This window comes from Stigmatopora nigra, chromosome 2 (genome assembly GCF_051989575.1).
Source record: "Stigmatopora nigra isolate UIUO_SnigA chromosome 2, RoL_Snig_1.1, whole genome shotgun sequence".
Taxonomy (NCBI): domain Eukaryota; kingdom Metazoa; phylum Chordata; class Actinopteri; order Syngnathiformes; family Syngnathidae; genus Stigmatopora; species Stigmatopora nigra.
Window position 1 is genome coordinate 4,297,501 of NC_135509.1, and position 25,625 is coordinate 4,323,125.

General features: G+C 37.1%; 3 protein-coding genes across 11 annotated transcripts in view; 1 reads left to right on the forward strand and 2 right to left on the reverse strand.

Moving 5' to 3' along the window:
- The window catches only part of fzd3a (frizzled class receptor 3a), a 17,100-nt gene extending 14,559 nt beyond the window's left edge, over nucleotides 1-2,541 (reverse strand). For 2 of the 3 annotated variants that reach the window (XM_077736589.1, XM_077736573.1), the window contains exons 1-2: nucleotides 2,424-2,541; nucleotides 1,199-1,539 (exon numbers count right to left, since the gene is read on the reverse strand). In XM_077736589.1, coding sequence (XP_077592715.1) covers nucleotides 1,199-1,399 — 201 coding nt within the window. In that variant the 5' untranslated portion in view covers nucleotides 1,400-1,539; nucleotides 2,424-2,541. The remainder of the gene's footprint in view (nucleotides 1-1,198; nucleotides 1,540-2,423) is intronic. The other variant, XM_077736581.1, reaches the window with a different exon arrangement.
- A 786-nt stretch (nucleotides 2,542-3,327) lies between these two features.
- Nucleotides 3,328-7,837, forward strand: fbxo16 (F-box protein 16). 4 transcript variants are annotated; one of them, XM_077736599.1, is made up of 9 exons: nucleotides 3,330-3,525; nucleotides 3,848-3,955; nucleotides 4,655-4,690; nucleotides 4,776-4,982; nucleotides 5,056-5,226; nucleotides 5,294-5,502; nucleotides 5,632-5,740; nucleotides 6,059-6,308; nucleotides 7,506-7,832. In XM_077736599.1, exons 2-9 carry the CDS (start codon nucleotides 3,848-3,850, stop codon nucleotides 7,580-7,582), a joined length of 1,167 nt encoding a protein of 388 aa, XP_077592725.1. In that variant the 5' UTR covers nucleotides 3,330-3,525; the 3' UTR covers nucleotides 7,583-7,832. The 4 variants fall into 4 exon arrangements, with proteins under 4 accessions (XP_077592730.1, XP_077592729.1, XP_077592725.1 ...); XM_077736605.1 differs by having other exon boundaries at nucleotides 3,331-3,525; nucleotides 7,489-7,828; XM_077736604.1 differs by lacking the exon at nucleotides 5,056-5,226 and having other exon boundaries at nucleotides 3,328-3,525; nucleotides 5,297-5,502; nucleotides 7,506-7,837.
- On the reverse strand, nucleotides 7,730-24,613 carry fam49a (family with sequence similarity 49 member A). Of its 4 annotated transcripts, XM_077736606.1 has the most exons (13): nucleotides 24,472-24,613; nucleotides 15,317-15,369; nucleotides 13,695-13,774; nucleotides 13,396-13,475; nucleotides 11,678-11,799; nucleotides 11,126-11,231; nucleotides 10,909-11,045; nucleotides 10,759-10,836; nucleotides 10,339-10,455; nucleotides 10,182-10,261; nucleotides 9,539-9,665; nucleotides 9,395-9,465; nucleotides 7,730-9,284 (listed from the first exon to the last, which is right to left on the reverse strand). In XM_077736606.1, exons 4-13 carry the CDS (start codon nucleotides 13,466-13,468, stop codon nucleotides 9,221-9,223), a joined length of 975 nt encoding a protein of 324 aa, XP_077592732.1. In that variant the 5' UTR covers nucleotides 13,469-13,475; nucleotides 13,695-13,774; nucleotides 15,317-15,369; nucleotides 24,472-24,613; the 3' UTR covers nucleotides 7,730-9,220. The 4 variants fall into 4 exon arrangements, with proteins under 4 accessions (XP_077592732.1, XP_077592733.1, XP_077592734.1 ...); XM_077736607.1 differs by lacking the exon at nucleotides 13,695-13,774; XM_077736608.1 differs by lacking the exon at nucleotides 13,396-13,475.
- Nucleotides 24,614-25,625: the final 1,012 nt, after the last annotated feature.

A 25,625-nucleotide genomic window follows, 5' to 3' on the forward strand; every position in this document is an offset into this window, starting at 1 on the left:
AACCAGTTTGCAAGCTTGAGTCATTTCTGAGTTAATTCCTTTTAACATGCTGACATTTTTTGTTGTATTCTCTGAACTATGTGGAAACGATGTGCAGATATCTTATTAAAGTCATTGGAAGTGCCTTAAATTCAGGGGCACCTTGAAGTCGGAAAATGACGGTAATTTGTAGACGGCAAAATTCAAAAACGGAAAATAGACGGGAATACTTCACACAGAAAGAACGGCATGTTGCTAGAAGAATGCGTGTGTGTAGAGTGAATGCATTCATTCATTTTCTGAACTGCCACTAAAATAATCTTAGGTTATCAAACCTCTACATATAATAATAAATAATAAAATAATAATGCTGAGTTGTAAATTAATAGCTTTCTATAAGATATTAAGGCTGAGTTCAAATTTAACACATAAAGCATTCGATTAAAAATGATCCAAGAAAATCATGGTCTTATTAATAAAATCATTTTAAGAAATAGGAAATTTGATGGCCAAATCTGTTCCATGTTTGTTTTCGGGATTCTAAAAAAAAGCATACCAATCTTCATAAAATTAAGGATGCTCCTCTTCTTGTTTGTAATGAAGGATTTTCTTCTCGAAATATTCAAGTATTAACGTTTTCAATCTGGCCCTCCTACGTGAAATGAGATATGCTGTTATAATAATTATTATAATGTTAATAATAATGAAAATAATAATAATGATAATAATACCACTAACAATAATATTAAAATAAAAATTAATAATTATAATACCAACTATAATAATAATACAAATGAAAATCAATCATTATAATACTAACTATAATAATAAAAATACAAATCAATAATAATAATACTAACAATAATAATAAAAATCTATAATAATAATAAAAAAATAAGGATTTAAATAAAAATCAATATTAATAATGATTAAAAAATGAATAAGGATTTAAATAAAAATCAATAATAATAATGATTTAAAAATCAATAATAATCATTAAAAAAAAAAAAATCTCTAATAATAATGCTTAGGACTATTATTATTTTTTTGCCATCGAGGGTGTTGTTTGTGCACTAACCCCACCCCCACACAATTTTGTCTAAAGTTGCCGCCCTCCCCATTAGCCGGTCCGCGAGAAAATAGAAAGAGATTTATAGGTCCACGGTGATAAAAAGGTTGGGGACCGCTCCCGTAACACATCTTTTATGCTGTCACTTACCTCCATGGCGAGAGCGGCCGTTTGTTGGTCGTAGTGGTTCAGCACATTGGGCATGAAGGTGCTGTTGTACGGCATTCCCTGGCACATTCGCAGCATGATGGGCTCGCAGGTAAACAGGCTATGGCTCCCCGCCACAACGTCCATAGGAATGGCGACACACGCCGTCAACATGGACACTGACAGCACCCATAGCGGACCCATGACTGTCCAGCTTCAAAGTAGCTGATTGAGGCTGAAGAGGAGGTGCAATCTCAGGATTGTCCACTTAAAGACTTCCCTCTCTTTAGTTCACAAGAAGACAGTGAGGGTCCAACAATATGGTCTGCCATGGTTGAAGCTGCCTGCAACAATTGTGGTTGAGTCATTGCAACGCCATTGATGCTGTGGTCCTTTAAGATGCTGCGCTTTGACCAAATGACTCATATGACTCTCCCTCATCCACCTTGCATGAATCCTATAATCTACAATCTAAAGAAGGTACAAAACAGCTAAATAATCACATTTCCTCACATACTATATACAAAATAGACAAATTGATGGCTAAAATTACATTTTATCGGACTCCTAGAAAATAATACACAATTCTATGCAATTTAATAAGTGCATACTGAATGGGAAAAATATTTTAGATTTTTAGATCAAGAGTGGTTTCGAACTAAATATGCTATTTTGGTCATAGGACTAGTTTAAAATGACTTGATAATTGACAAAATGTGTTTTGTTTGTGTGTTTGTTAAATAAATCAGCATGATAGCTTTTTGTTTGAACACACCCGTGCACAACAAATCAATTGCTTTACACAGTGCATGGATGCTCATTTCCTACAAATATCCACGTTTTTAATGCTGCTGATTGCATTTTAAAGCAATAAATGCGCCAGGAGTATTTAATAGCCAGGACATTAAAAATGATGAACCTTGATGACGTCAATGTTATCACGCTGCTCGTCCTTCGCACGCAATTAGTGATTTGTATACATATATACACACGCAGATCTATAAATATATATAACAGCCTAATTTACCAATTCAAATTGTAATGCAAACCACAACAAACAATAACAACCACGGGGATCTTTTGTGCCACCTCCATACCGGTGCAGTGTAACTTAATGCAATTCCGCGCAGGCGATCGCGGATCATTGGCATCGGTGGAAGCGACAAATAGCCCGCATCGGGCACTACACAAATGATTTAAAGGTTTGCATTTACATTAAGAAGCTTACCGGGCCAGCGGAACAAAAATGCACGTGTTGTGATCCGATGTCCTCGCCGCACCTCGAGTTGGTAACAATGTGTGACCAAAGTGTCCCTTCACCCGCACCCTCCTTTCCTCCTGTCCCCACCCCACCGCTGTCCGCCTCCTCCTCTTACGGTACCAGCTTCAACAAGTTTTAACAATACGTACATAACTTCCGGTTGGTACTACAGAAATAAAAGCACTGGGAGATGTGTTGATGAGATTTGGAATCCATTTAAAATTGTGCGTCGTTATATTCTACAATTCAACTCAGCATAAATAATTAACAGACAAAATGCATTTATGGATTGAATACGATCTATAGTATTGTGACACATTAGGAATTAAATGGATTGTGCAATATCATTAATTGATGAACCCATTACAATTAATGACAAACAAGAACAAAAGAATTATTCATTCATTCCTGTTCAGAACCACTTATCCTGACAATGTTTGCAGGGGGTGCTGGAGCATATCCCAGCTGACTTAGGGCACGAGGAAACCGGAGTACCCAAAGAAAACCCACACAAGCTTTTGGAGAACATCCTAATTCCATACAGTGACTACTGACCTGGGTTCGAAACCCTTGACCCTAGAACCATGAAGTCGACGCAATGTCCACTTTTCCACCGGGCCACCCCAAATGAAATAGATACTCTTTACAGGTGTCATTTTTACAACATTTTAACATATAAATTACATGTGAAATGAATGCATTTTTTGCCATTTCCTGATAACATGTAAGTTAATTGTAAACAAAAGCTTTGACTCATGTTTGGCACTGTTTACTGTAGTGCCTTTGCGCCAGGCCTTATGCACAACATTTGTCATCATTAGAGTAAAGGACCCCTGCACCATGCACAGTGCACGTACCCCACTGTGATTTGCTTTGTAGCACCCCCTCGGTGTGTAACAAGGTCTGGCAGCATGTCTGTGTACAGAAACCACTGTCACTGTTACTATAGAAACATGTAAACTACGCACAGGAGGAAAGGAGAGATGGACATTCAAGCCGTCAAGAGAAGTCGAAACAAATAACAGTGTGTTTGGATGTGGATTTCTTCCCCCGTTTGCTTCAAGTGTTGGTGAGTTAAATCACTAAGTAACGTGTATGTGGTCATGTGGACGCGAGAGCAAGAAAATACCCTTAACACATTGGTGTGTATGAGAGCAGAAGGTTTACATACAAGGTCCAGCAGGGGTTGGAATGTTCCATTTAAAAACAATGGGAATGTGTGCAACAGGTGTCAAGACACGGGTTTGACAGGATGCATGTTTTGACAGTGCTAGGACAGCAGTGTTTGTCTCCGATTCACAGATATCTCACAGATATCTCACAATGGGAAATGGAATAAGGATAACAAAAAAATGCATGTTTCTTTGAACATGTTAATATTTGGTCTTTAGATGAACAATAAGATGCCACAAGCGCCAAAGTCTCCTGCAAGTCCTGCCAAATTGCAGACTAGGATGAGTGCTTGGACGCCTCTCAACCACTCCCTTTCCAACAGCAAGGTCAGAACAGATATAAGTTGTGGTAATGACATTTTTGACCTTCATTCACACAAAAACTAATCATAATTTATACCAAAACAAACTCCATCATTGGAGAAAACATCTGAAAAGATGGTCAATTTTACTACATTTAAAAGCTATGTTTTGGAGCGACAGTGTTTCACAGCAACTAGTAACTAATATATTTTGTCTTAAAGTGGCTTGAGATGCAGTATATGAATATTGATTTATTGTTGTTGCAATTCCAATAATTATTGATATTACACAACACCTCATGAAGGTAATTGAGGTACAACATGGATGTCCAAACCAGATAATAGAAGATACATTTTCACCATTCTCACGTCTTAAAAGTGTAATTTATTGCTAGTTATTGCTAGTTATTGCTAGAAGAAATCTCATTGGTTAAACTGTCTGTGCATCCACCTTTGTGGAATAGTTTGGACACCCATGAGTTACCGCAAGTATGACAACTAACTTTTGTTACAACCAGCCTGGTTCTCCCCAATTTTAGCTGTAGAATTTGAAACAAGAAAATCGATAATCTCAATTTAATATCTCATATTGCGATATGAAATTTGAACGTGGATTGATATTATTATCAGTCTCATACCTGACACACTTGCAAGTACAACTAACAAATAGCAGTTTAAAAAAAACTTTTTTTTTTTCTCACCATTGTCTTTGTTTTTCTTCCAGGTTTTTGAAGAGAGACGCAGTCTTCTGGCAAAATGGGTACATTTCAAAGTGTCAAGTGTCTGTATTGTGTTCATACTCCGCTGGGTTCTTTTCATTTGCTAGTCTTTCATGTGCTCGTCAGTTTGACAGGTGGTCTGACAGGCAGAGGAAGTTGGTATTGCACGATTTCGTCAAGAGATGCTCAAAGGAACAGCTCCGCCATGTCGACGTCTGTGTGAGTAGACAGCTCCCCTTGCAGGCTGCCGACTTCACATGCCAGCTACCGAGAGCCATCTGCCTCTATATTTTCTCCTTCCTGGACCCGCGGAGCCTCTGCCGTTGTGCTCGGGTAAGAAGTAACCAGCATTGTGGAACATGGCGACAGAAGGCTTGATGTGATTGGCTTAATCGTGTGAGGTTAGGTGAGCTGGCATTGGAAAAGCATGGTGGAACTGGACCAACTGTGGATGCCAAAATGTCTTCGTCTTGGCTGGTTCATGAGCTTTTCCCCTTCAGTTTTTGAACAAGGAGTGTGGAAGAGACACTATGTCATCACTGTGCAGGAGATGTTGCTCACTGCATCAAGTGTCAAGGTCTGGAAGAAGAAAAAAAAGGCTATTTAAAATAATATATTTAGCAATTTTGTCTTATCTGTCACAGCAGCAGATACCTCTTCCAGATGTAGCAAGAGTCAGCAATGGACAAGTTGACGTGTCACTAGGGGTCTCCATCAATGAGGGTCTTGGAGGGGTGTCCAGGAGCAAATTGAAAAGGGATAAGCATCTACCTGCCCACCCACCTTGGAGAGACTCTGATAAACATCCCAAGGACATCATCCGCTTCAATTACCTGGACAATTTAGATCCAGTGTAAGTAAGTCAGTTTGCAGAAAAATCGCAGTATTTCAACCCATTTATCAATCAATTTTCTCACTTAAAATATATAATAATTAACTTTTACAAGTGTGTATCATTCAAAAACTAGTATTGTCTCTCCAGGCACATGAAGAGCCAATCAATCACCTTCAATAAAAAGGAGAAACCAGATGAAATGGGACAGAAAATGTTGTCCGAGACGAGCTACAAACTGCGCAAAGTTAAATCACTGGTAAACCATTCTTCATTCTCACTCCAACAATGATCCCACTGTGACAGTGACCCCCAAAACCTTATAGATCCTCCACCAACAGACTTCATGCGTTATGGAGGAGCTTTTTACACTGGGGTGCATATTAATGAGGGGCTCATACAGGGAGGTGACAGGTGGTGATGCAATTTATGCTTATATTTTGGGAGAAAGTGAAAGGACAATCCAAGTTGAACATTTTAGCCTGGTGTGAAATATCCATAAAAGCCAATTAACATGCCTACTACTAAAATAACAATTTTAAAAAAGGTAACAGATTTTTCCTTCATTTTTCTATAGATGTTCCTGACTTCCAACAATAGCCACCAGCATTCAATTTCTCCTCCTTCTCTTCATGAAACCCCCCAATTACGGCCTCGCTGGGCATCTCAAATTCGCAGCTACCCTGCCACCAAAGAGGAAGGTGAGATTCTATTGCGGCAGGGTCAGTGGAATGCCGGCAAGCGTCCGGGTCCAGTGAGGACAGCGATACCTAGGCTGAGCATGGAGGCATTGAGGGCATCCCAGCGATCAAATAGGAGCATTCCCAGTAAGTTATCATGAAGAGTCTATCTCCTTAAAGCTAGATATGATGCAAACACATGGTAGGAAATCAATGGTGATCTATGAATTGTGATCCTAGGGCTTCAGTAATATTTTTTTTCCCGCTGATATGGGCGTTAGTAATAACTACAGTCAGGTTTATTAAATTTAGGACATGTTGTTCTAAGCAATGCACATAGAATGTATTTGAAATGGAGTAAAATGTGTTTTTGATGAAGACGTTCAGATATTAAGTGGTGGAGTTTACATTATTGATGATGTCATGTGACTGCTGACCAAGGAAAGAGGATTGAATATCAATCCCCCCCAATATACCTCAGTCAGTCGGGAATTGGAGGGCATTTAACATCCAACACTTTACAGTTTAGATCATCTAATATCTTAATTCTTTCATGCATGCAAACATTAATTTCTGAGTAAATGTATCTGTCTTGAGATAAATGCTTGAAAATATATTTTTTAAAGTACTTACTCTGGAGAATCTCCTAACACACTTATTTAAAATACCCTAATAAATCTAAAAAAAAAAAAAACATTAAAATTATAGTTGTTTTTTTTCCCTTTACACTATATTATTCCTGCACTTATAACCGTTGGAACATTCACTTTAATAAATATTAATTTTCCATACCACTAATACTCACAAGGGTCACAGGGGTGCTGGAGCCTAGAGAACAACAAGCAGTAGGCAATGTACACTCTGATTTGGTTGCCAGCCAATCACAGGGCACACGAAAACTAACAACCACCCACACGGTCATACCTATGGGTGATTTTGAGCCTACTATGAATGTTTTGGGGATGTGGGAGGAAACCGGAGTACCTGGAAAAAAAACCCACGCAGAAATTGGAGGAGCAAATTTCACAGAGAAAGGATTTCTAAGTAGTCTCAAAGCTGTGAGGGCTATCATTGCTTAACAAAATAAAATCTTGGACTTTAAGGCTTGTTTTCAAGATTTTTGAAACCAGTGTCGTCCATTTTTACCTGAAATTGATGCGGAAATAATTCATTAAAATGTGTTGTATGCCAATGATTAACAGTAGCTGTAGGGTGGTGTCACCTAGATAAATGAAAAGACAAGAACATGCTTAAAAAAAGAAATAATTCTATTGTACCCATAAAGAATATTAGAAATTTACTCCCTGCAAATGTGACTCTCTTTTAGGTGTTCCTCTGTTTGAGTTTCAGCCATGGACTCTTCCTTTGTCACTGACACAATACGAGGACTGAACCAAAACGCCATCTGGAGGGGAAACTAAAGAAGCCACAGTTAAATGTGTAGAACTATTTGATTTATTCAGACAGTTGTGATAAAACTGAAAATGCAAATTACACTCATTCCTAAAAATAAAAGAATGTTCCATGTTTCTTTTGCAGTGCAGTCAATCATGAGAGATTATGCCGAATAAGAAATGTACCACCTTTATTATCCAATTCACACAACCCACGCAGCAATGCAATAAAAAAATGTAGCAATTTATATAAAAGCAAGTTCACAAATGATTTTACAACAAAAACTAAAAAAAATGTTCTGACCAAGCCTTGCATTTAAATACAGTAGCACGAAAAGGGCTTGTAAGAATGTCTTGTGTCACATGATCAAGGCAGCAAATGTCTATTTTGTTCTTAAATATATGAACATGCTACTTCAAATCCCAAAGTTTGGTTCATGTGCACATACGCATGAAATAAAATGATGGTGACCAAAATAATAATAAGATTGTAGTAATGGCTTCACAATTAATGTAACCAAATCATAAACTTCAGTCAAAAGTAATATTTAGGATTTGTTTTATAATATTTACTCTTTAAAAGCCATTGTTTGAAGCTTCATGATGGTAATTTTAATGGGAAGTGATTCAAAGTCATGTAATTTAACAATAAGTACAACAGTCTCCAATTATGCGATTGTCCAATCTGTTTTGAGGAGTTTTTTGGTGCAATGTTAGCAGAATTAGATGGCTGAGCAATAATTGTTATTGATAAAAAAAAAGGCAAAGTCACAACATCAGCAAAAATATGCAGCTATGCATGATCAATGAGTTTGCCATTAACCTGACATTTGACACAGCAGATCCATTTTAAGATGATTAGAACAGGTACAGTAGCTCAAAAATACTTTTAAGGCAATAAAATGATGGGAGCAGATTTAAAATTCATATAAAAAAAAATCTAGTTAATAATTTACATTTTACCTCCCTCCCTCACACAAAACTCGGCAAAGATAGAATTAATTAAAAACTGTCAGCAAGATTGAAATAAGACAAAAAATGAATTATGAAAATAGATATTTTGAAGGGTTTTGTTAAATATTTTTAACAAAGAATTTAGGGATTTTGGGCCTCGCTGTTGAAACTAAACAAAATAAACCATATTACATCAAAGGGATGACAGAAAGCAAAAATGCATACATAATTGATTGTGTGATTTATGTCCAATCTCTCAAGCACATGCTATGTGCTAGTTTTATATTCACAGTAGATTCACATCCACATGTAGACAGGATGGTGTGGGGGTTGAATTACCTGCGATGATATACTTAAGCAGTCTGTCCTTCACTTGCTTCATCTTTTAGCCCTAAACGAGTTATTGATTGAGCTCATCCTATGCATGTAAGAATTGTCAATATGGTATTTTTTTGTGCATAGAAGGAAGCATGAAAGAACATTTGGAGTCTCGATTATATAAGGCTGACAAGAATGAGAAATGCTATCCCAGCTGTTAATAGTAGAAGTCTGAAATCTTGTTTTTCGTAGAGTAGCGTGTGCACTCAGCTTTGAGAACGACTATGCAAAGTATTAACAGGTCTGTTAAATAATGTAAACATATACATCTTATTTGAGGTCAGACCATTGATCCTCAACCAATTTTTAATAATAATAATAAAAAAAAAAACTTTACTGGAGCATCGTCCTGATATTTTTAGGAGTGGACTCATCGTTCAGGTGTTTAGTTGTGAATCTGAAAAAGAAGAATAAAAAAAAAAAATGAAAAAAAATATTTCCAAATCATATAGAGTAGTCTGTAAATATATGTGGAAACACTGTATTAAAAACGAAGGGAGGACATACTTGAGGGCATTTAGAAGGCCTTCTACGTTGTCTGCAGGTTGATCCCTGAGCACTTTAATGCAGCCTTTCATCTAGCGAGACGATAGTCATGTGAGAGCAGCATTACATAATAATGTGTGCAGGCATTCCATGTGTGGGACTTACATCGATCTTGGAGGACTTGTTAAAGGCACCATTCGGGTGAACATGGTCATAGAGAATGATGACGCCGACCATGACCCTCATGCAAAATAGGAGTGTGTCCTCGCTGCTGAAACGACTTGTATATTCCCTGAAAACAAAGATTACTTCTTAAAATCTTAAGGATTTTATTACTCTAAAATTTAGCACACTGGGACAATTTTAATGACACCATTAAAAAGAGCGTAATGTAAAATTTGCACTTCAAGTATTCATTACGTTTTTTTTGGAAATACTTCCAAAACTGTTTTGTTGCCATTTTAAAAGACAAATTGCTTTATGTTGTTGTGGTTTTGATTCTGTGACCTTCCCTCACCAATAGCAATATTACAAGCAGGGGGTCCGACAGCCATTTCGGGCAACCATAAAAAATTTCAACTCTCTACGTTACACGGTTTGGACAAACGTAGCGAGAGAATATTAAGATATACACACACACACCCACAAAATGTTTAAACAATGTGTTTCAAAATGTTCAATCTGCTTTGAGCTTAAGGTGATGTGATGGTACAACTACACTAAACTATCGGTATACATCAACTGTGGGAAATATAATATAAAAAAGAATTACGCATACAATACAGAATCTTTAGTAGTCTGAACTCACGGTGTTTCCAACATTACTTTACAGACACTGGCCATGGTGCTCAGACAGTCTGTTGTGTTTTCCAGTGGAAGAGTATTGTTCTACAAAGATACAATCAAAAGAGATATTGGAATTATAAACATTGACATATAGTATTTAGCAAGAAAGGCTAGCTTACCTCAGTCACAAAGTTTGTTGTTGCATTGCTGAGTGTTTTTAGCATTGGAGTGGCTTCAGCATAAAACAGAGACATCCTATTTGCCATCTCGTTATTTACTTCACTTTCAATATCCAACTGTGAAATCACAAAATCAAAATCAGTCATAAATAAATATTCATGAATTGACTTGTAGTTAAAACATTGACTTAATCTTTTCTTCATTGGTTTGAAGACAAAATAGAGGAAATGCTGCGCTCAATAATGTTGTAACAATGACGACATGTAACGTTTTATGCAGTTTGTTGGTTAAGAAACCCAATTTTTGAATGATATAATGTTATTCTTAGGTAAGGTGTGCTACTCTCATGCATCCATCAGGCTGTGAATGTACCTAAAATCATTAAAACAATTATTTTTTTTATGTTTAGAACAACTTACATTCATGTTGTTTATCCGGTTTCGACTAATAGTTCTTCTGTAGTAGCTGAAGTCGTTCTGGATGGCGGGAATCCTCATCTGAAGTCAGCAATAAGTGAAAATGTTAACGATAAAATCATACTTTAAGATTTGAGGGTGATGCATTGTCACCTTGAGCTCATCGAAACGTAGAGTAAAGTGCAGGATCTCTGCAAACTGTTTGGCTAGCGCCTGCTCTCTTTCCAGATGCTGGGTGGGTGTATAAGGTGGACAGGTCAGAGACTCCAATAAACTCTGTAGTGCTTCCTCTGCATACAAATACACAAATCAAAACTTGGTTATTGCACACAAACACACACACACAAAATATTCTGATATTGCTACATACCAAGTCTTAGAGAGAAACTGTAAAACTTTTTGAGTTTGATGACCAGAGGGCAAACGGAGTTCCAGGCTCGCTCCTGTAGCATGAAATCGCTTGGATTTTGAATTGCCTAAAGAGAACAACCATAGGATCAATTATTCAAACAATCAATGAATTAATAAAACTTAGAACAAGAATTGGAGTCATATGTGTTCTTAATTATTATGTACTATTAACCAAATCTATATTCTTCATTTTCATAACTGAATTTCACTATAATATACAAAATTTAGTAGGCATGTCTATTATGAGCGGACCCACAAAAGTATACTTCATGATTGAACATTAAGGTTCAGTTCGGGTTCAAGAATAAAACTGTAAAACATGCTACATGAAACTAGAGTTTTTTTTTTACCAGTGCACTATTAAATCTCATGATAAAACCCTCACCCATAACGTTATTGAGGCTTACAGTTTCAATATATATTGTCCTATCAAAATTAATGGACGTCTAAGGTTAGAAAAAGAAATTTGATGATGAAACCATTTGGGATCTGTGTTAACACTTCTACTCACATCTCTGATCTCCTGACCAGCTCCCTTGTATGCCTGTAGACCCAACAAGATGCTTTCAGAATCTTGTAGGACGGCATTCACCTGGTTCCACACTTCACACTCACAATCTGTGGGCTGTGCATCTACATAGAAATATTCACAAAGTAAACATGTATATATGGGCAATATGTACCAACACTGACTTTTTATTTTTTTTTAAAAATTGCATAAAAAATTATATTCATACTTGACTCCATAAAAGACAAACACAAAAAGTGCAAGTTTGAGACTGAATTTGAGCATTTCTAAATGCGACTTTAAATATAAATAGAACATCTGTCTTTTAGCCCGACTAGACGGCTGTATTTATAAGAGCCAGTACCTCTTGATTTAATTTCATTTAATATACACTATACTGGACCCTTGTAATTAAAACTCACTCATATGGAAATACATATCTTATTGAGCATGATGAAATACCATTTTTAAATCTAAAGTGTTAACCAATGTTGTGGCTGGTGAGTTTACAGTACATCCTATAAACATGTTTTGCCTAAGTCTTTAAGGAATATTGCGATCAAGAATGATGTAATTTATAGCAGTATTCGTTTATGTCATTTTAAATCTTGGACTGTCATAACCACAGACAGCCAAACTAGGTGCTGTAAATACAGCACATCATTGACATTTAAACCATGTCTGGCGTCTTGTTTTAAGTTTCATAACCCTTCCCATTATACCGTCATTTTTGTCTTGAATGGGTAGTCACAGACTCTTTGGACCTAAATAATACAAACTTTGTCCTAACATTTATGATGTGTTGGCAAACTGTATATTTGTCTTTGAAACGAGACAATTGTGTACCTTCCAGTTTCCAGAGTTATGGTATTCAAAAAGTAAGTTGATTGCTCAATGCAAACAAGTTGGTACAAGTTCAGAGATTGGAGTGAATATTTCAGAGTTCTGTACATGTCATACATGGGGTTTATTTGTTTTTATACAAAGATCTAAATCCTGTGGACATGGTGACATTACAGACAACATTGTTTAGATTTTACTGCTACATTTCGAAAGTGATTATTGAATGTTTATAAAAACAAACTTGCGTGAGCAACTTATGACTACAAATTAAGAGTTTTGTTCTTGCAAATGGCATTTATGCGAACGTAAAAATACTATATTTTTAAGGCAACTTTAAAGGGACAGATGTCAACTTGTATTGTTTCATACTTGTCTTTAATTTCGAAAGAAATTTAATTTTTGGGATGCCCAGTTTTCAAATAGCTAAAGGACAAATGTGTATAATAGGCATTAAGATACATTTATCTAATAAATGTCTTTCAATTATAATGTCATAATTTGTTCGTGGCAACAACCAATACAAAATTATATTCAATAAACAATTGGCATATCGGCAATAATAGTATCCTATATACTATAATGATTACGTATACATTTTGCTTGCTAAAGCAACAAAGCAGGCATGCACAAAAGAGTTAAAGTCACTACTACTTAGGTCAAGGGTCAACTCCATTCTTAGTCAATTTGGCATACCTAAATGGATTCTGGCAAGTAAACTGAAATCTATCATGGCAACAAAGGCAAAAAATAAAAAAGGACAATGGTCGCTCAATCTGAAGTCGAATATGCTGACCCTTGATCTCTCCATAGTTAAAAAGAAAGTTGATAGGGAAAAAAAAAAAGAATAAAGTCCCAGTAAAAAGACAAGCAATTCTCACTTTCAAAGTCAAGGAAAAAGTTTGGTCCCTGTTCAAGCTCAGTACAAGTGAGTACTTTTAACAGATTCCCCATTTGGATTCTGCAAGAGAGGGAAAACAGACAAGGAGAGGAAGCAAAAGGAAGTACAAGTAATGTTAAAAAGTTTCTTGAGTAGCAAGACACAAAGGATTGGAGTTGAGAGAGTAGTTTCACATTGATGCGAAAGAAAGTACAAAGAAAACCAGCAAACAGAAAGGAAATAATCTCCTCTTTTCAGTTTATGGCAGTTTTTTTTCCCTCACTCAACTGCCAGACTTACTTTCAAAGTCCAGGAAAAAGTGTGGATAGTTCTCTATTTCCCTTGTAAGGACTTTTAGCAGGTTACCCATTCCAGCAAACCTAATGAGCAAAATAGTGGTAAAACACATAAAACAAATGAATGCAGGCTGTACCTATGAAAATGGTTCATGGGGCTGGTGGCAGTATAATCCACCAAGACATTTAATAATGTGAAATAGAGGGTCTATTTCACGTTATTAAATGTTTTTGTGCAACAGAGCAACTTTATCCACCACAACAGGTAGATTAGGTAAAAAATATACACACAATATAATTGTAATTTATTGCAAAGAGAATATAATATTTTTTGATTATTTTTTTATATTTATCATTTAAAAAAAATAAAAGAATTCTAAATAAATAAACAAAATGTAGGAGATTTTTTGCTATTAAAAAGGATTTTGGATGAACAATGTCACCAATCCATTCATTAACTATCAAAAGAGTGGTCAGTTAATCAGTTAATTAGATTTTCGATTAGTTGATTCATCAGGGCGGCCCTAGTAGGCTTAATAGCTCTCCAAAGGAAACTATAACTACACTGTGACCCACCAGCAATGTTTTAGATCCCATGTCTAGATGAAACTACCTTAATCATGAATCCGTCTCTCTCCATTAGTGCATTCATAAACAAAACCAAGCAAATGGGGAACCGACGTCATTGGAAATTTCTCTATAAATATTTTATTGCCACCAAAAGTTCAGTAAATAGGCAGCAATTTCATGGGACTATCCCCAGTATTACATGAGGCCACATTTACAGGAAAAGAGGGCATGTCATAAACAGTGAAGCGTCACATGGATAAAAGTAGGAACCACGTCAGAATTATAAATGCATTCCACATTCATGATGAGTGGGTTGAATCATAATCAAAATGTCAATCGAGTAACTGTCAATTGAGTAACTAGAATAGAGGAAAATGGACATACAGACTATCAAACTGAGATGAAACTGCACATTTAGCAGCTTCTAGAGAGAGTGAGTCTTTCTTCACCACCACAAAGATGCAACTCGCCAGAATCAAATGATAGTGTGAAATAACAACAAAAGACACAGTGTGCTTACAGTGTGCACATGATGATCACACTACATATCTCTGTGAAGCCTCCAGCAGGCCATAGCTATAGTCAATTCTGCTATTCATTCATCGAGATGCACATTTCATACATCCACACACAAGAGACAAATTAAAAAAAAAGGGGAAACTTGATTCTTCGGACTCTTTCTTCAATAATCTTTTAATTTGAGCCTTAGATTACTTCACAAAAATCAACTAATTTAACACCAGAAGGGGGCAGAGAAGATTCACTTTTGAGTTTCCTAAAAGAGCGACGAAATGGCGTTAAAGTGGAAGTCTTCCAACTACTATCTACAGCCTGAAGCTACAACATGCTCCGCCACAACTTCACTTCCCTTCATTATGAGTCAGGCACTATTTTAACAGTAATAATAGCCATCTTAATAGGGACCAAGTCTGTAGTCTTTACTGGATCTAGAACTCCAGAACAGATGACAGAGCAAGTTGCAGAATTCTGCTGACATGTTTGCTGAATCTTAAAGTAGCTGTACAGTGTTTGATCTATATTGCTTGTGTGTTTTACCTAGTCTGGCGCAGGACCTCAGGTTGCTGTCGATATCATTCGCGTTCTCTTCTCTGAAACAAAAGAGGAATCAATTCAGTCTGAGAGCAAATGATACTGGAAAAAAAACAACAAATCACATAGGGTGTTTAACGGTGTATCTATTCGCCTACAGTCAAATGGTGAGTGCATGGCACGCTATCAACTTTCCGCATTAACACACTTCCCTTTTTTTTCCCCTGACTCATAGAAGCATTTGGGCAGAGAACAACACGTGCACACAAACCACTGCATTATTGAAACCTGAAATGGATACCAATGCATCCAAAATAGAGTATATTAAACAGATATCTAGTTCATGTTCAATGGAGGATCAAATATCAATGGTCAGACTGCTAATGGTCCCTGGAATGAAATCAGACTCCTCAAGGATGAGAACAATAACAAGATACATTTTTGTGACCAAATCGCCAACATTAATTGATGGCTTGTCATATGTTCCAGGAAATAGTTCTCAATTGAATATTCTGACCTTTCTTGCCCTTTTGGGAAACCTGAAGCAAAAGAACAAGTGGAGGAGGAATTCTGCAGTCATATGAAAGAATGGATATTCCATAGGGATAGTATATATGCTCCTTACAAGGGCACGATGGCATGTAGGAGCTCAATGCCATCTCACACTTGAATGGATGTCACCTGCATGTCACGCTTGGCACTCAGAAATCTAAAGATAATTTGTTAGACTTTCAACCTTGACAAAATGTGGACAGCCGGGCTTGAGTACTCACGCAAGATTAAACTCCATTTACTTCCTAAAATTGTATTCACTTCTGTACTTTCACTGCAGCTCAGCTGTCTGCAGACACTCTCCTTCCTGTTTCCACCCTCACAACGAGACATTCTTTCCCTTTTTTACATGTACTGCATTGCTACTTAATTCGCACAAACATGCGTTGCCTGCAAAACAACAGATGATTGAACTCACCATCTACAAAATGTCATTTTAAAAGAAAGTAAGAACAGCTGCTTTCTGCTCTGCTAGTTTTCCCAGCAGGTGTTGGAACTAGGCACAATGGGAAATCCACATAAAATGTTGGCAGCATACAATAAGAAAAAAAGCTGGAATTTTTAAGTGTGGTTTATTGAGCCAAATAGTTTATTCAGCATGACTTGGGTGAGGCATATGACAATATCAGTCAACAGCTAAACTCACAGATATTCTGGCAGAATTAGTACGTCAGAGAGCGCTCAAAGTAGTTTACCATTATTTTCATGCGATGAGGATGAGAAGTATTTCGGGTGTCTAAAACCTATTTGAATTTGGGTTCGCATGAAATGACACTACAGTATATTAAAAATAAAATTAGCCCTTGGGCTCAGTTGTAATTTTCAGGCCATGGGAACAACAGTCACATAGCGTGGCAGCTTGTTCTGTCAGCAGATGTTCAGGTTTGAACAAAGAAATCAATTATTTACATGATTGAGCATCAAATCCACCAAGGACCTTCCAAATTTTGCACAGCCTAGGGTCACGCGAGAGGATCTTTTACACAAATAATGTTGTTGGTGAAAGTCCAATGTAAGACGACATCAGTCTCCTACTAAAGCAAGAGAACCAAATGTTAGTGTGAGCAAGACAAATGTGTAGGCTGATGTTTGGGTGAAGGGGGCCCATGTGGCTCATTATGAGTTGTATTCTTCATTCACCCAGGGTCAGGTAGGGGTCAATTAAGTAAAGATTCAATAGGCTGGAAGACTGTTGCGCTCCCATGGGTAGAGTAGTAGTAAAAGCATGGGCACGTGCCTTTATGTGACAACAACTGGAAAGTCATGTCTGTATACTGCATGACAACAGCTTATGATTGGCTGATGGATTGGTCACAGCTCATGGGCTTTTAAACGGGTTCCAGAAAACAGGTCAGGGATGTCATAAACCATTAATGTTCATGTGTTTTTTTTTTGTTTTTGTTGCTTGTAAAGGTGTTGACCTGCAAAAATTAGAACTGGATTACAACACAGCCCCAGAAATTATGCATGAAACACTATTATTATGCATAAAGTGCTCTATAATAAAAATATTACATACATTTATGCTTTACATTTTTACTTATCTGATTTGTCCAAATCACTGACTGACTTTGGGTCTATGCTTTTATTTTATTTATTTTTTAGATCGCCAAGGTTTTTTTTTTTTTTGCTGGGCAGGGAAATTAATCATTCAAATTGGGTTAGAGGAGCAGTGTCTCTCTTGGGTTCCCTCCACTGGAACAAATTTAACAGTGTGTTGGGGGTTGAGCTCCTGCTTGCCAGGAGGTTGTTTGCATTTTGCCCTAATATAGGCAGGCATGGGTTGGAGGGGTGGAGCGTGAGCTTTAGTGAGAGCGAGAAGGTGGAAACCTGACTTGCAACATCACATAGCAGCGTTATTTCTTTTTACTCTACTACTGACACTTCATCATTTCCCCTTGGCATCTAATTCACACACCAAAACAAGTGTTTTGCTCTGCTAGTCACACTCTTGAAGGTTGTCCTTTTGAAGGCACTATTCTTGTATGTTAATACATCCAAAGTTTCTTACAGTATACATGGTGTTGCCTTTATAAAACATACCTGTATACTTGAATATTTCCCCATATCTCGTACAGGATTTTTTAACAGATACGATGGACAGCAGAAACAATGCGAGGAAACACATAAAAGAAACATATTGTAGTGTCTACAAGGACAACACCAAGCCATAGCAGAAGCCAATAAAATGAAAACAAAACAAGTCTAAACAACCCATTTACCCCTTTCTCTCTTTCTGCAGTCAGGCATTGGATGCGTTTAGGCACAGCATGTGAAATACAACACATCACACAACTATGTTTCCACATTCAACAACTGCAATGTTATAGATTTTTGGTTTTACAAATTATTTTTTACCGGTAAATATACAATATTACATTTTGTGGATACTTAGGAAATCCATTTTAACTTTACTAATTCACAATATCACTAGCACTGTGCTGTGATCACATTAAATATTGTGTTAAAATGTAATTTTAAAAATGATGGACTCAAAAAAAAAAAAAAAAGGAACAATAATGTAAATTACATACACACACAAACCCCGCATAAAATCCCCACTTCTCTAAACTTCAATGTAGGGTATAATCTAATAAGTAATGTTTTCATAAGGGAAATTGGCCTGGGGTATAGAAGTATGGTAAGGTACTACCCATTGTCTTGAACACTGTAATCTGTCACGAGGTGAAAGTGACTGTGGAGACCCCGGCAAGAAATATTCAGGAAACAATAGAGAGGGGAAAAATGAACAAGGCCATGAGGCAAATAGGAAAGTAAAGGAGGTGTTTGGTATTTGAAGAGGAGGAGGCAGAGTGGGTCTCTGACTACTAGCAACCATTGCAGCGTAAAAATTCCACCAACTCCTCTTCTCAATGCAACTCCTGTTCTACCAAGCCGTGCCTGACAACAGGACTGCAGCAGACACAAAGGGAATGATGTCTGGTGTGTGAGTGGAGCATGTATGAGGCCGATGTATGCCAGTCTGTAATTGAGAGCTACAAAACTTGCAACTCAAATGTGTGCATTTCTTTTAAAGGCAGGTTTGAGTTAGTCTTTGAATGATAATGTAAAATTGGAGTTCTTTTTAACTCAATGGCTGCCATTGATGAGGAGAGACGTCCAATCTAGTTTGACTGGATTGGATGTCCAATGCCATTAATGGCATTACAACATGATCACTCAAAGACAGGTGTTACCATTTCGATGGAGTTGATGTCTATATAACAATAATAAGAGTGTGTGGAATGAACTAAAACTTGGAAAATTGTGTCTCTAAAACACTTTTCCACCCCGGTTTGCTTTTGATGCAATTCTAACATAAGCATAGAAGAGTGGCTTAAAGCAACAAACCCTCAAATAATCTGCAGTATTTTAATCGAGTCAAAAAAAGTGAAATTTATATGGATTTTAATCTAAATCTATCATCAACATTAATCACCCAAGTCCCAACAGCCTGCATCAATTCTTGTTTTATACTAAAATGGCAAATTAGCTTCTTGCATTACACTAATTTCTCAGTTAAAAAAAGCATTGGTATACATATTTGACTGTGGATAAAACATTCCAACATTCCCTCATCAATAAAACAGTAATAGATGCACCTGCTGTGGTCAGTGGGAAAGTGGCTGAATACCAAAAATCTGTTCAGACAGAATCTAAACTGCTTTTCCAGCTGTGAAAATGTTGAAAAACAGGTGGAACAACTGGGACCTACTTCAATGCAGCCAACAATTGACAGTGTGCCAAAAAAGTGACATTGTTGTCCCACCGTTATGTGTTGTAAAATATCGATTATGCCATCAAACATTCTTTTGTTGGATTATTTGTGTTTTATAGAAGGTACACATCATTCAAATGGTTAAGTTGTCACTGAATATCACAAAAACCAACCACCAGCCTCAAAATAGTAAAAAGGATGAACCTCACATAAGTACATGTACTACAATACTAAATAAGCTAAATGAGCTGCTTAATGATGCAAAGACACTGATAGTATAAAGTCATGATCAGTTTTTTTAGAAATTGGTTAAAAAAAGCAGTGTTTAGTACTATGCATATTTAAAAATGGCCATTAAGATTAACTTTAACTGAATTTGGGTAAAACCAGAAAAGAGAAAAGACAATTACGATGATCTTAACAGTTAAGCTGCCAAAATACAATTAAATTTAACAGAAAAGAATTAACAGCAAAACACACAATAAACACATGCCAACCAACAAACACTTTCAAAATGTTCCTGCATTAAGAATTACCCTGGTAAGTCTGTAGAACAATTAAAAAAACGGTCTTCTCATTTCAATTGTTGCGCAGACCATTAAGGTAGAAAAATAGTAGAATTATATATACTTATTTAGTTAACCAAGTGCACTATAAAAACTACCAGAGAGCAAAGATACATCCTGTGCACAGCATGTACTTCACCTGCACACGAGTAGTCATGAGAGCAAAAAGAAGGCTGAAAAAACTCACAGAGAGCTGTTGTCTCGCTTGACAAGGTGCGTGAAAGTGAAACACGAGCAGGAAGTGTACAGGGTCATGAAGCAGCATGGTGGCACACAAAATGGGAAAGACATGCGGACAGTTTGATGTAAAAGAGGAACTTTCTACAGTCAGTTTGAGTCTCATGGCCACATTGTGACACATTCATAGTTTACTATACTCAAGTCATTTCCTGAGAGGGTGGATGGAAACAGGAGGTGACAGAGTGCCAACAATGAAAAATAATAAACACGGGGTGAATAGCTGCAGTAGAACTACGAAAACATGACTAAAAAACAGGGAAGGCGTGTTTTTAAGAGTTCAATTGCTAAATTTTCAAAGAGATGAGGCAAAATTGTCACACTGAAAAGCGTTACTCTCTGTATAATAAAAACTCAAAATTCAAAAAGGAGGATTGACTCTATATTGAATTTAATTTGGATGTTATTATTGGTTTATGTGGACCTCCAATATGCAAAAGCAAAAAGGGGGTGTGAGGCCAACAATATTTTGAACTTATCATTCAAACCTTTGATCAGGTTTACCATCTGATCAAAAATTTAACATGACAGGCTATAAAAGCCATACAATGCTCTAAATTCTCATTTTCTGTCAGGCATTTGCACAGTTATGTCCTCTTAATGGCAAAGGTAAGAAGTTCTCTCTTTTTGAATAGTTCATCGAGCAACAAGTCTCTCGGCATGCCATTGCCGCTTGAGGTTGGACACCCTCATTCTAAAGTTTTTGATAGATCCTAAGCATTATGGAACAAAAATGTCAGTTAGTAAACCCAAAAAAATTACATCTCTCCTGAGTCGGAGGATCCGATCGGCTGTTAACATAACATATGTTATTCAAATAACTGTAACCTAAAGATCGAGGGTTGGGACCTCACTGTGTGGATGTTTGCATGTTCTCCCTGGCCTGGTGTGGGTTTTCTCTGGGTACTCCAGTTACACCATCCCCATGGTAATGAATGTAACCTAAAGAGCAAAACATACCAAATCCAATTCAGTGGTAGCCAAAAATAAAAATGGGTCCCTTCAAGAGTGAATCTCTAAGAGAACAAGATAATTTGGGTAAATACATTACTTTTTTTTTTTTATATATATAAAACCATTTTGCCAACTCCTAAATATTTTACTTTTTTCCATTGTGCCCATAAGACTTTTTTTCCCCTACATGTAGGTGGAATAGTTGTTGGTAAGAATGTGAAAAAATGCCCACAGGCTACTGTCTTAGTTTCCACTGCATACAAATTCTAACATTAGCTTGGTTAAATGCGAGGAACACAAGCTTCATCCACAGTAGCTATTGTCCAATTGCATTTGAGTGGCATTCCACAAATACTGCAATTAGAGACTAACAGAAAACGGAGGAAGAAAACAAACTTGTGCACACAGATGCACACATTGGCTGTGAATAGCAGCTGTTGCTGTGTGCTCTTTCACCAACAAAAAGGACACCATACTAGCAAATGAAAAGCATGAAAAGCATGATTTATAGAGCACTGCATCGCAACCTAAAATGTACACAAAGAGACAGCCATAAAGTTGTGAGCTTGTTTCAGCATATTGAAAAGATTTAACAACGACAAGCGGCTATTTGAATTTGTATTCTCAACTAGTTGCAACTATGAATATATACTAACAATATACTGTGTGCAGTATATTTTATAATCCCATGACTGTCAACATTTAATTGTCGATAAATTTCGCTTTTCCAACGGAAAAAAAATATCAATATACAAATAGCCTTTTTCTGAATATTCAGGGATTTTAATCCATTTATTAAAAAAAAATCTAAATATTATATCTAAAAGGGTCCGGCTCAGTTTAGAATCTTTTATTTGAGATTTTTGCAGCAGAGATTGTGTTTTTGTGTGATTCTGTAGGTGCATCCATCTTTGGCTTTGAGGAAAAAAGCCATTTCCAATCACATTTCAAATATTTTATAGCTTTGGAAAAGCCTGACAAGCGCAAAATAATTACAATAATGTTAATACGTACCTCAGTAATACTCTGCAGTAAAATTAGTAAGAAAAAAAAGCTTTAAAGAGGGTCTGAAAGACACACTTTCATCCTGCCTTGCTGCCGTCACACCAACTAATTTCTGCAGAGAGTGGTGCATGATTCAGCAGTAAAATAGGTCTGTAGTAAAGAAAATAAGTGGAGGGTGGAATACTTGGTCATTTTTTAAATATCAAATTAGGAAAATTATATATATGTTAATAACTTTAGCCCTAATTTATGTTTTTAGTGCCTGTCCCATTTAATTTAGGGAATGGATGTGTCCACCTTTTTGTCAGTGCAAATCAATAGCAGAAGCACACAAACAAGGCATCAATGTCCAGATGGAAAGGCAGAAAAGGGAGGGGGAGAGACATGCTGTCTTGTTCAATCGCTTTTCTAGATTCATCTCACCCTCCTAGTCATGATGGTAAAAAAATGTATACTCACCATTGTCCATGCAATGTGGGAAGCAAGGTGTGGTCTTGCACTCACAAAGTCAACGTGCTTATTATGGTAACATAGCAGTGTTTCCCGATCTTTTTTTCAGCTGCAGTACACTTTTTGCATTGAAAAAACCTCAAGGCACACAACCATCTGAAAATTTTCTAATTTAAAGTTAACAATATAAAGTCATTCTCATCAAACGTTTATCAACAGGAAACAAATAAACCTTCCAAAAATTATTTCAAATTCAAATTTTTACACTGAAAATTGTTGCCATAATAAACAATAAGTAATGCAACGATTTGACATTGATTTCAATATTATTTAAATCTACTAATATTACACAATAAGCAGTTTTGTAACCACACAGCTTCTAGTTCATGAAACAAAAATACACCATGACTTACTAAATCTAGTAATTTTACGTCTTTTTTTTTAATCTCCTAATATTACTTCAATCTTGTAATATTACACAAAAATCAGTTTTGTGCTCACACAGATTATTATTTCTGATGGCACACCGGATCATCGTTGGAAAACCCTGAAATAGAAAATGAGGCATGTAGCATATTTACTTATGACTTGTTGGATATTTTAAAACAAGGACATTTAATTTAGGTACCTGAAAACTGATTTCCTTTTTTTATTTGGTAAAACAGTTTTAAAATGAAGTATTTGTGTAGCAAAACATGCCCTTTTCATCCTCACTTAGAATATCCCAAGGGGCAAAAGTTCAAACAGCCCAGGTCAAGAGAGACAGATGCTGCAGTCATTTCTACCAAAAATCACACCTAAGTGTACCACTGGTGTTTTTGACTACAAAGACCACTTTCCACAAAAGATCAACACGTCTGCATCTCCAAACAACACTAGGTTAGTTGGCATGGAATGTGGCTTTGACATCAAATCATTTTCAATGCATTAAAAGACTTCCAGGGAAAGTAACACTAAAAAGATCAACTTACCAACCTTAGTAAATAAAATGTAACTTCAGGAGGCGGGCCGGCGGATAAGTGGTTAGTGCGTCGGCCTCACGGTGGGGGAACCTGGGTTCAAATCCATGTTGGTCCACCTGTGTGGAGTTTGCATGTTCCCTCTGGGCTTGCATGGGTTTTCTCTGGGTACCCAGGTTTCCTCCCACATTTTAAAGACATGCATGGTAGGCTGATTGGACACTTTAAATTGCCCTTGGGCATAAGTGTGAGCATGAATGGTTGTTTGTCTCCTTCTGCCCTGCGATTGGCTGGCCACCAAATCAGGGTGTCCCCCGCAGTCAGCTGGGATAGGCTCCAGCACCCCCCGCGACTCTAGTGAGGATAAAAGCGGTTCAGAAAATGAGATGAGATAGACTTCAGCAGCTACTTGCCAGCTAAGTGTCCAGGTTTAGACGCTTAATCAAAAAGTACCCAGCGATTTACAAAGATCATAAAACGCAGGTCAAAGAGCAAAATGCACGCTAGTAAAACCCTTTTACGATCCGTAAAACGGAAGGTTTTGATCTTTACACAGATTGAGGTGGTTAACGTGAGCTAGCGGGTTAGCCTCCCCGGTATCTCTTCCCATGTGAGCTCATTTGACAGTGAAGGAGCTTTACAACGTTTAGCAAATAGTCAGGGGGCTACAAAATCGCCATCGAAATCAGAGTAAAAGTAGTGTATAATGAAAAAACTCACCAGGTTCGATTTTTGGAGTTTAGATCTAGCAGGTAACAAATGAAGAAACGATGTGAGTAGCCTTTTTCGGCGACCTTGGCAACTCAGTATGTCCAGCAGCATTGAGTGAGTCACAGCGGAGACCACGCCCTCTCGCCCCCGGAAAAACACTGAAAAAAAGAACTCATATCAAAACCCCGCCCATTCCATTTGTGATTGGTCCAAAGTTGGGACGGTGAAAAATCATGGGGGGTGCTGGAGCCTATCCCAGCCAAATATGGGCAGCAGGTGAGTGACACCCTGAATTGGTTACTAGGGCAAACTTTCACACTCACTCTTTCCTATGGATATTTAGAGTGTTCAACCAGCCTACCGTGCATCTTTTTGTGATGTGGGAGGCAACCGGAGTACCCGGAGAAAACCCATGCAGGCATGGAAACTCCACACACGAAGGCCGGTTAGGCTCCAGCACCCTCGCCACCCTAATGAGGATAACAGAAAATGAAAAGGAGAATATTATAATAATTGAGAGTATTAGGATGATGAATACATGTATTTTGCGTTTAGCTATCCAGTTCAGATCTGATAATGTCTATTCATACAACAGTTTCAATTCCAACAGGAATGCAGACCCCCACAACCCCCCTCACACACACACACACACACACACACACACACACACACACACACACACACACAAACACACACACTCCAACTACAAGTAACAGCATGTAACATGGTTGAACATTGTGTTCAAAATTTGCCCTTGGGGATGTAATATATGCAAAATGGAGTTATTTCATTTTTTTTGTAGACATAGCATGTTGTGGGGAAAATGTTAATGGCTTGTCTTCAATGGTTTGCACCCACCCATTTAGTGTGAAAAATTAAAACAGCATCAATCTTTTTTAACGTGCCATTTATGAATCTGGGTCTGTCATTAAGCCGTTTGGAATTTCTCCTCAAAACAGTTAGTTGATTTACATAATTGCCACACCCTGCTAAAGATGGAGTGTAATTATGTTTTGCTTATATTATGTCTCATTCAGTCAGTGTGCTGTGAATTATTAAAATATATTTTAAAGTAATCTTGCTGATTCTACAAAAAACAATCAACTGGATAAAGCAGTATTACTACTGTATTTTGTTTCACTGAGTCATTGCATCTTCCAAAT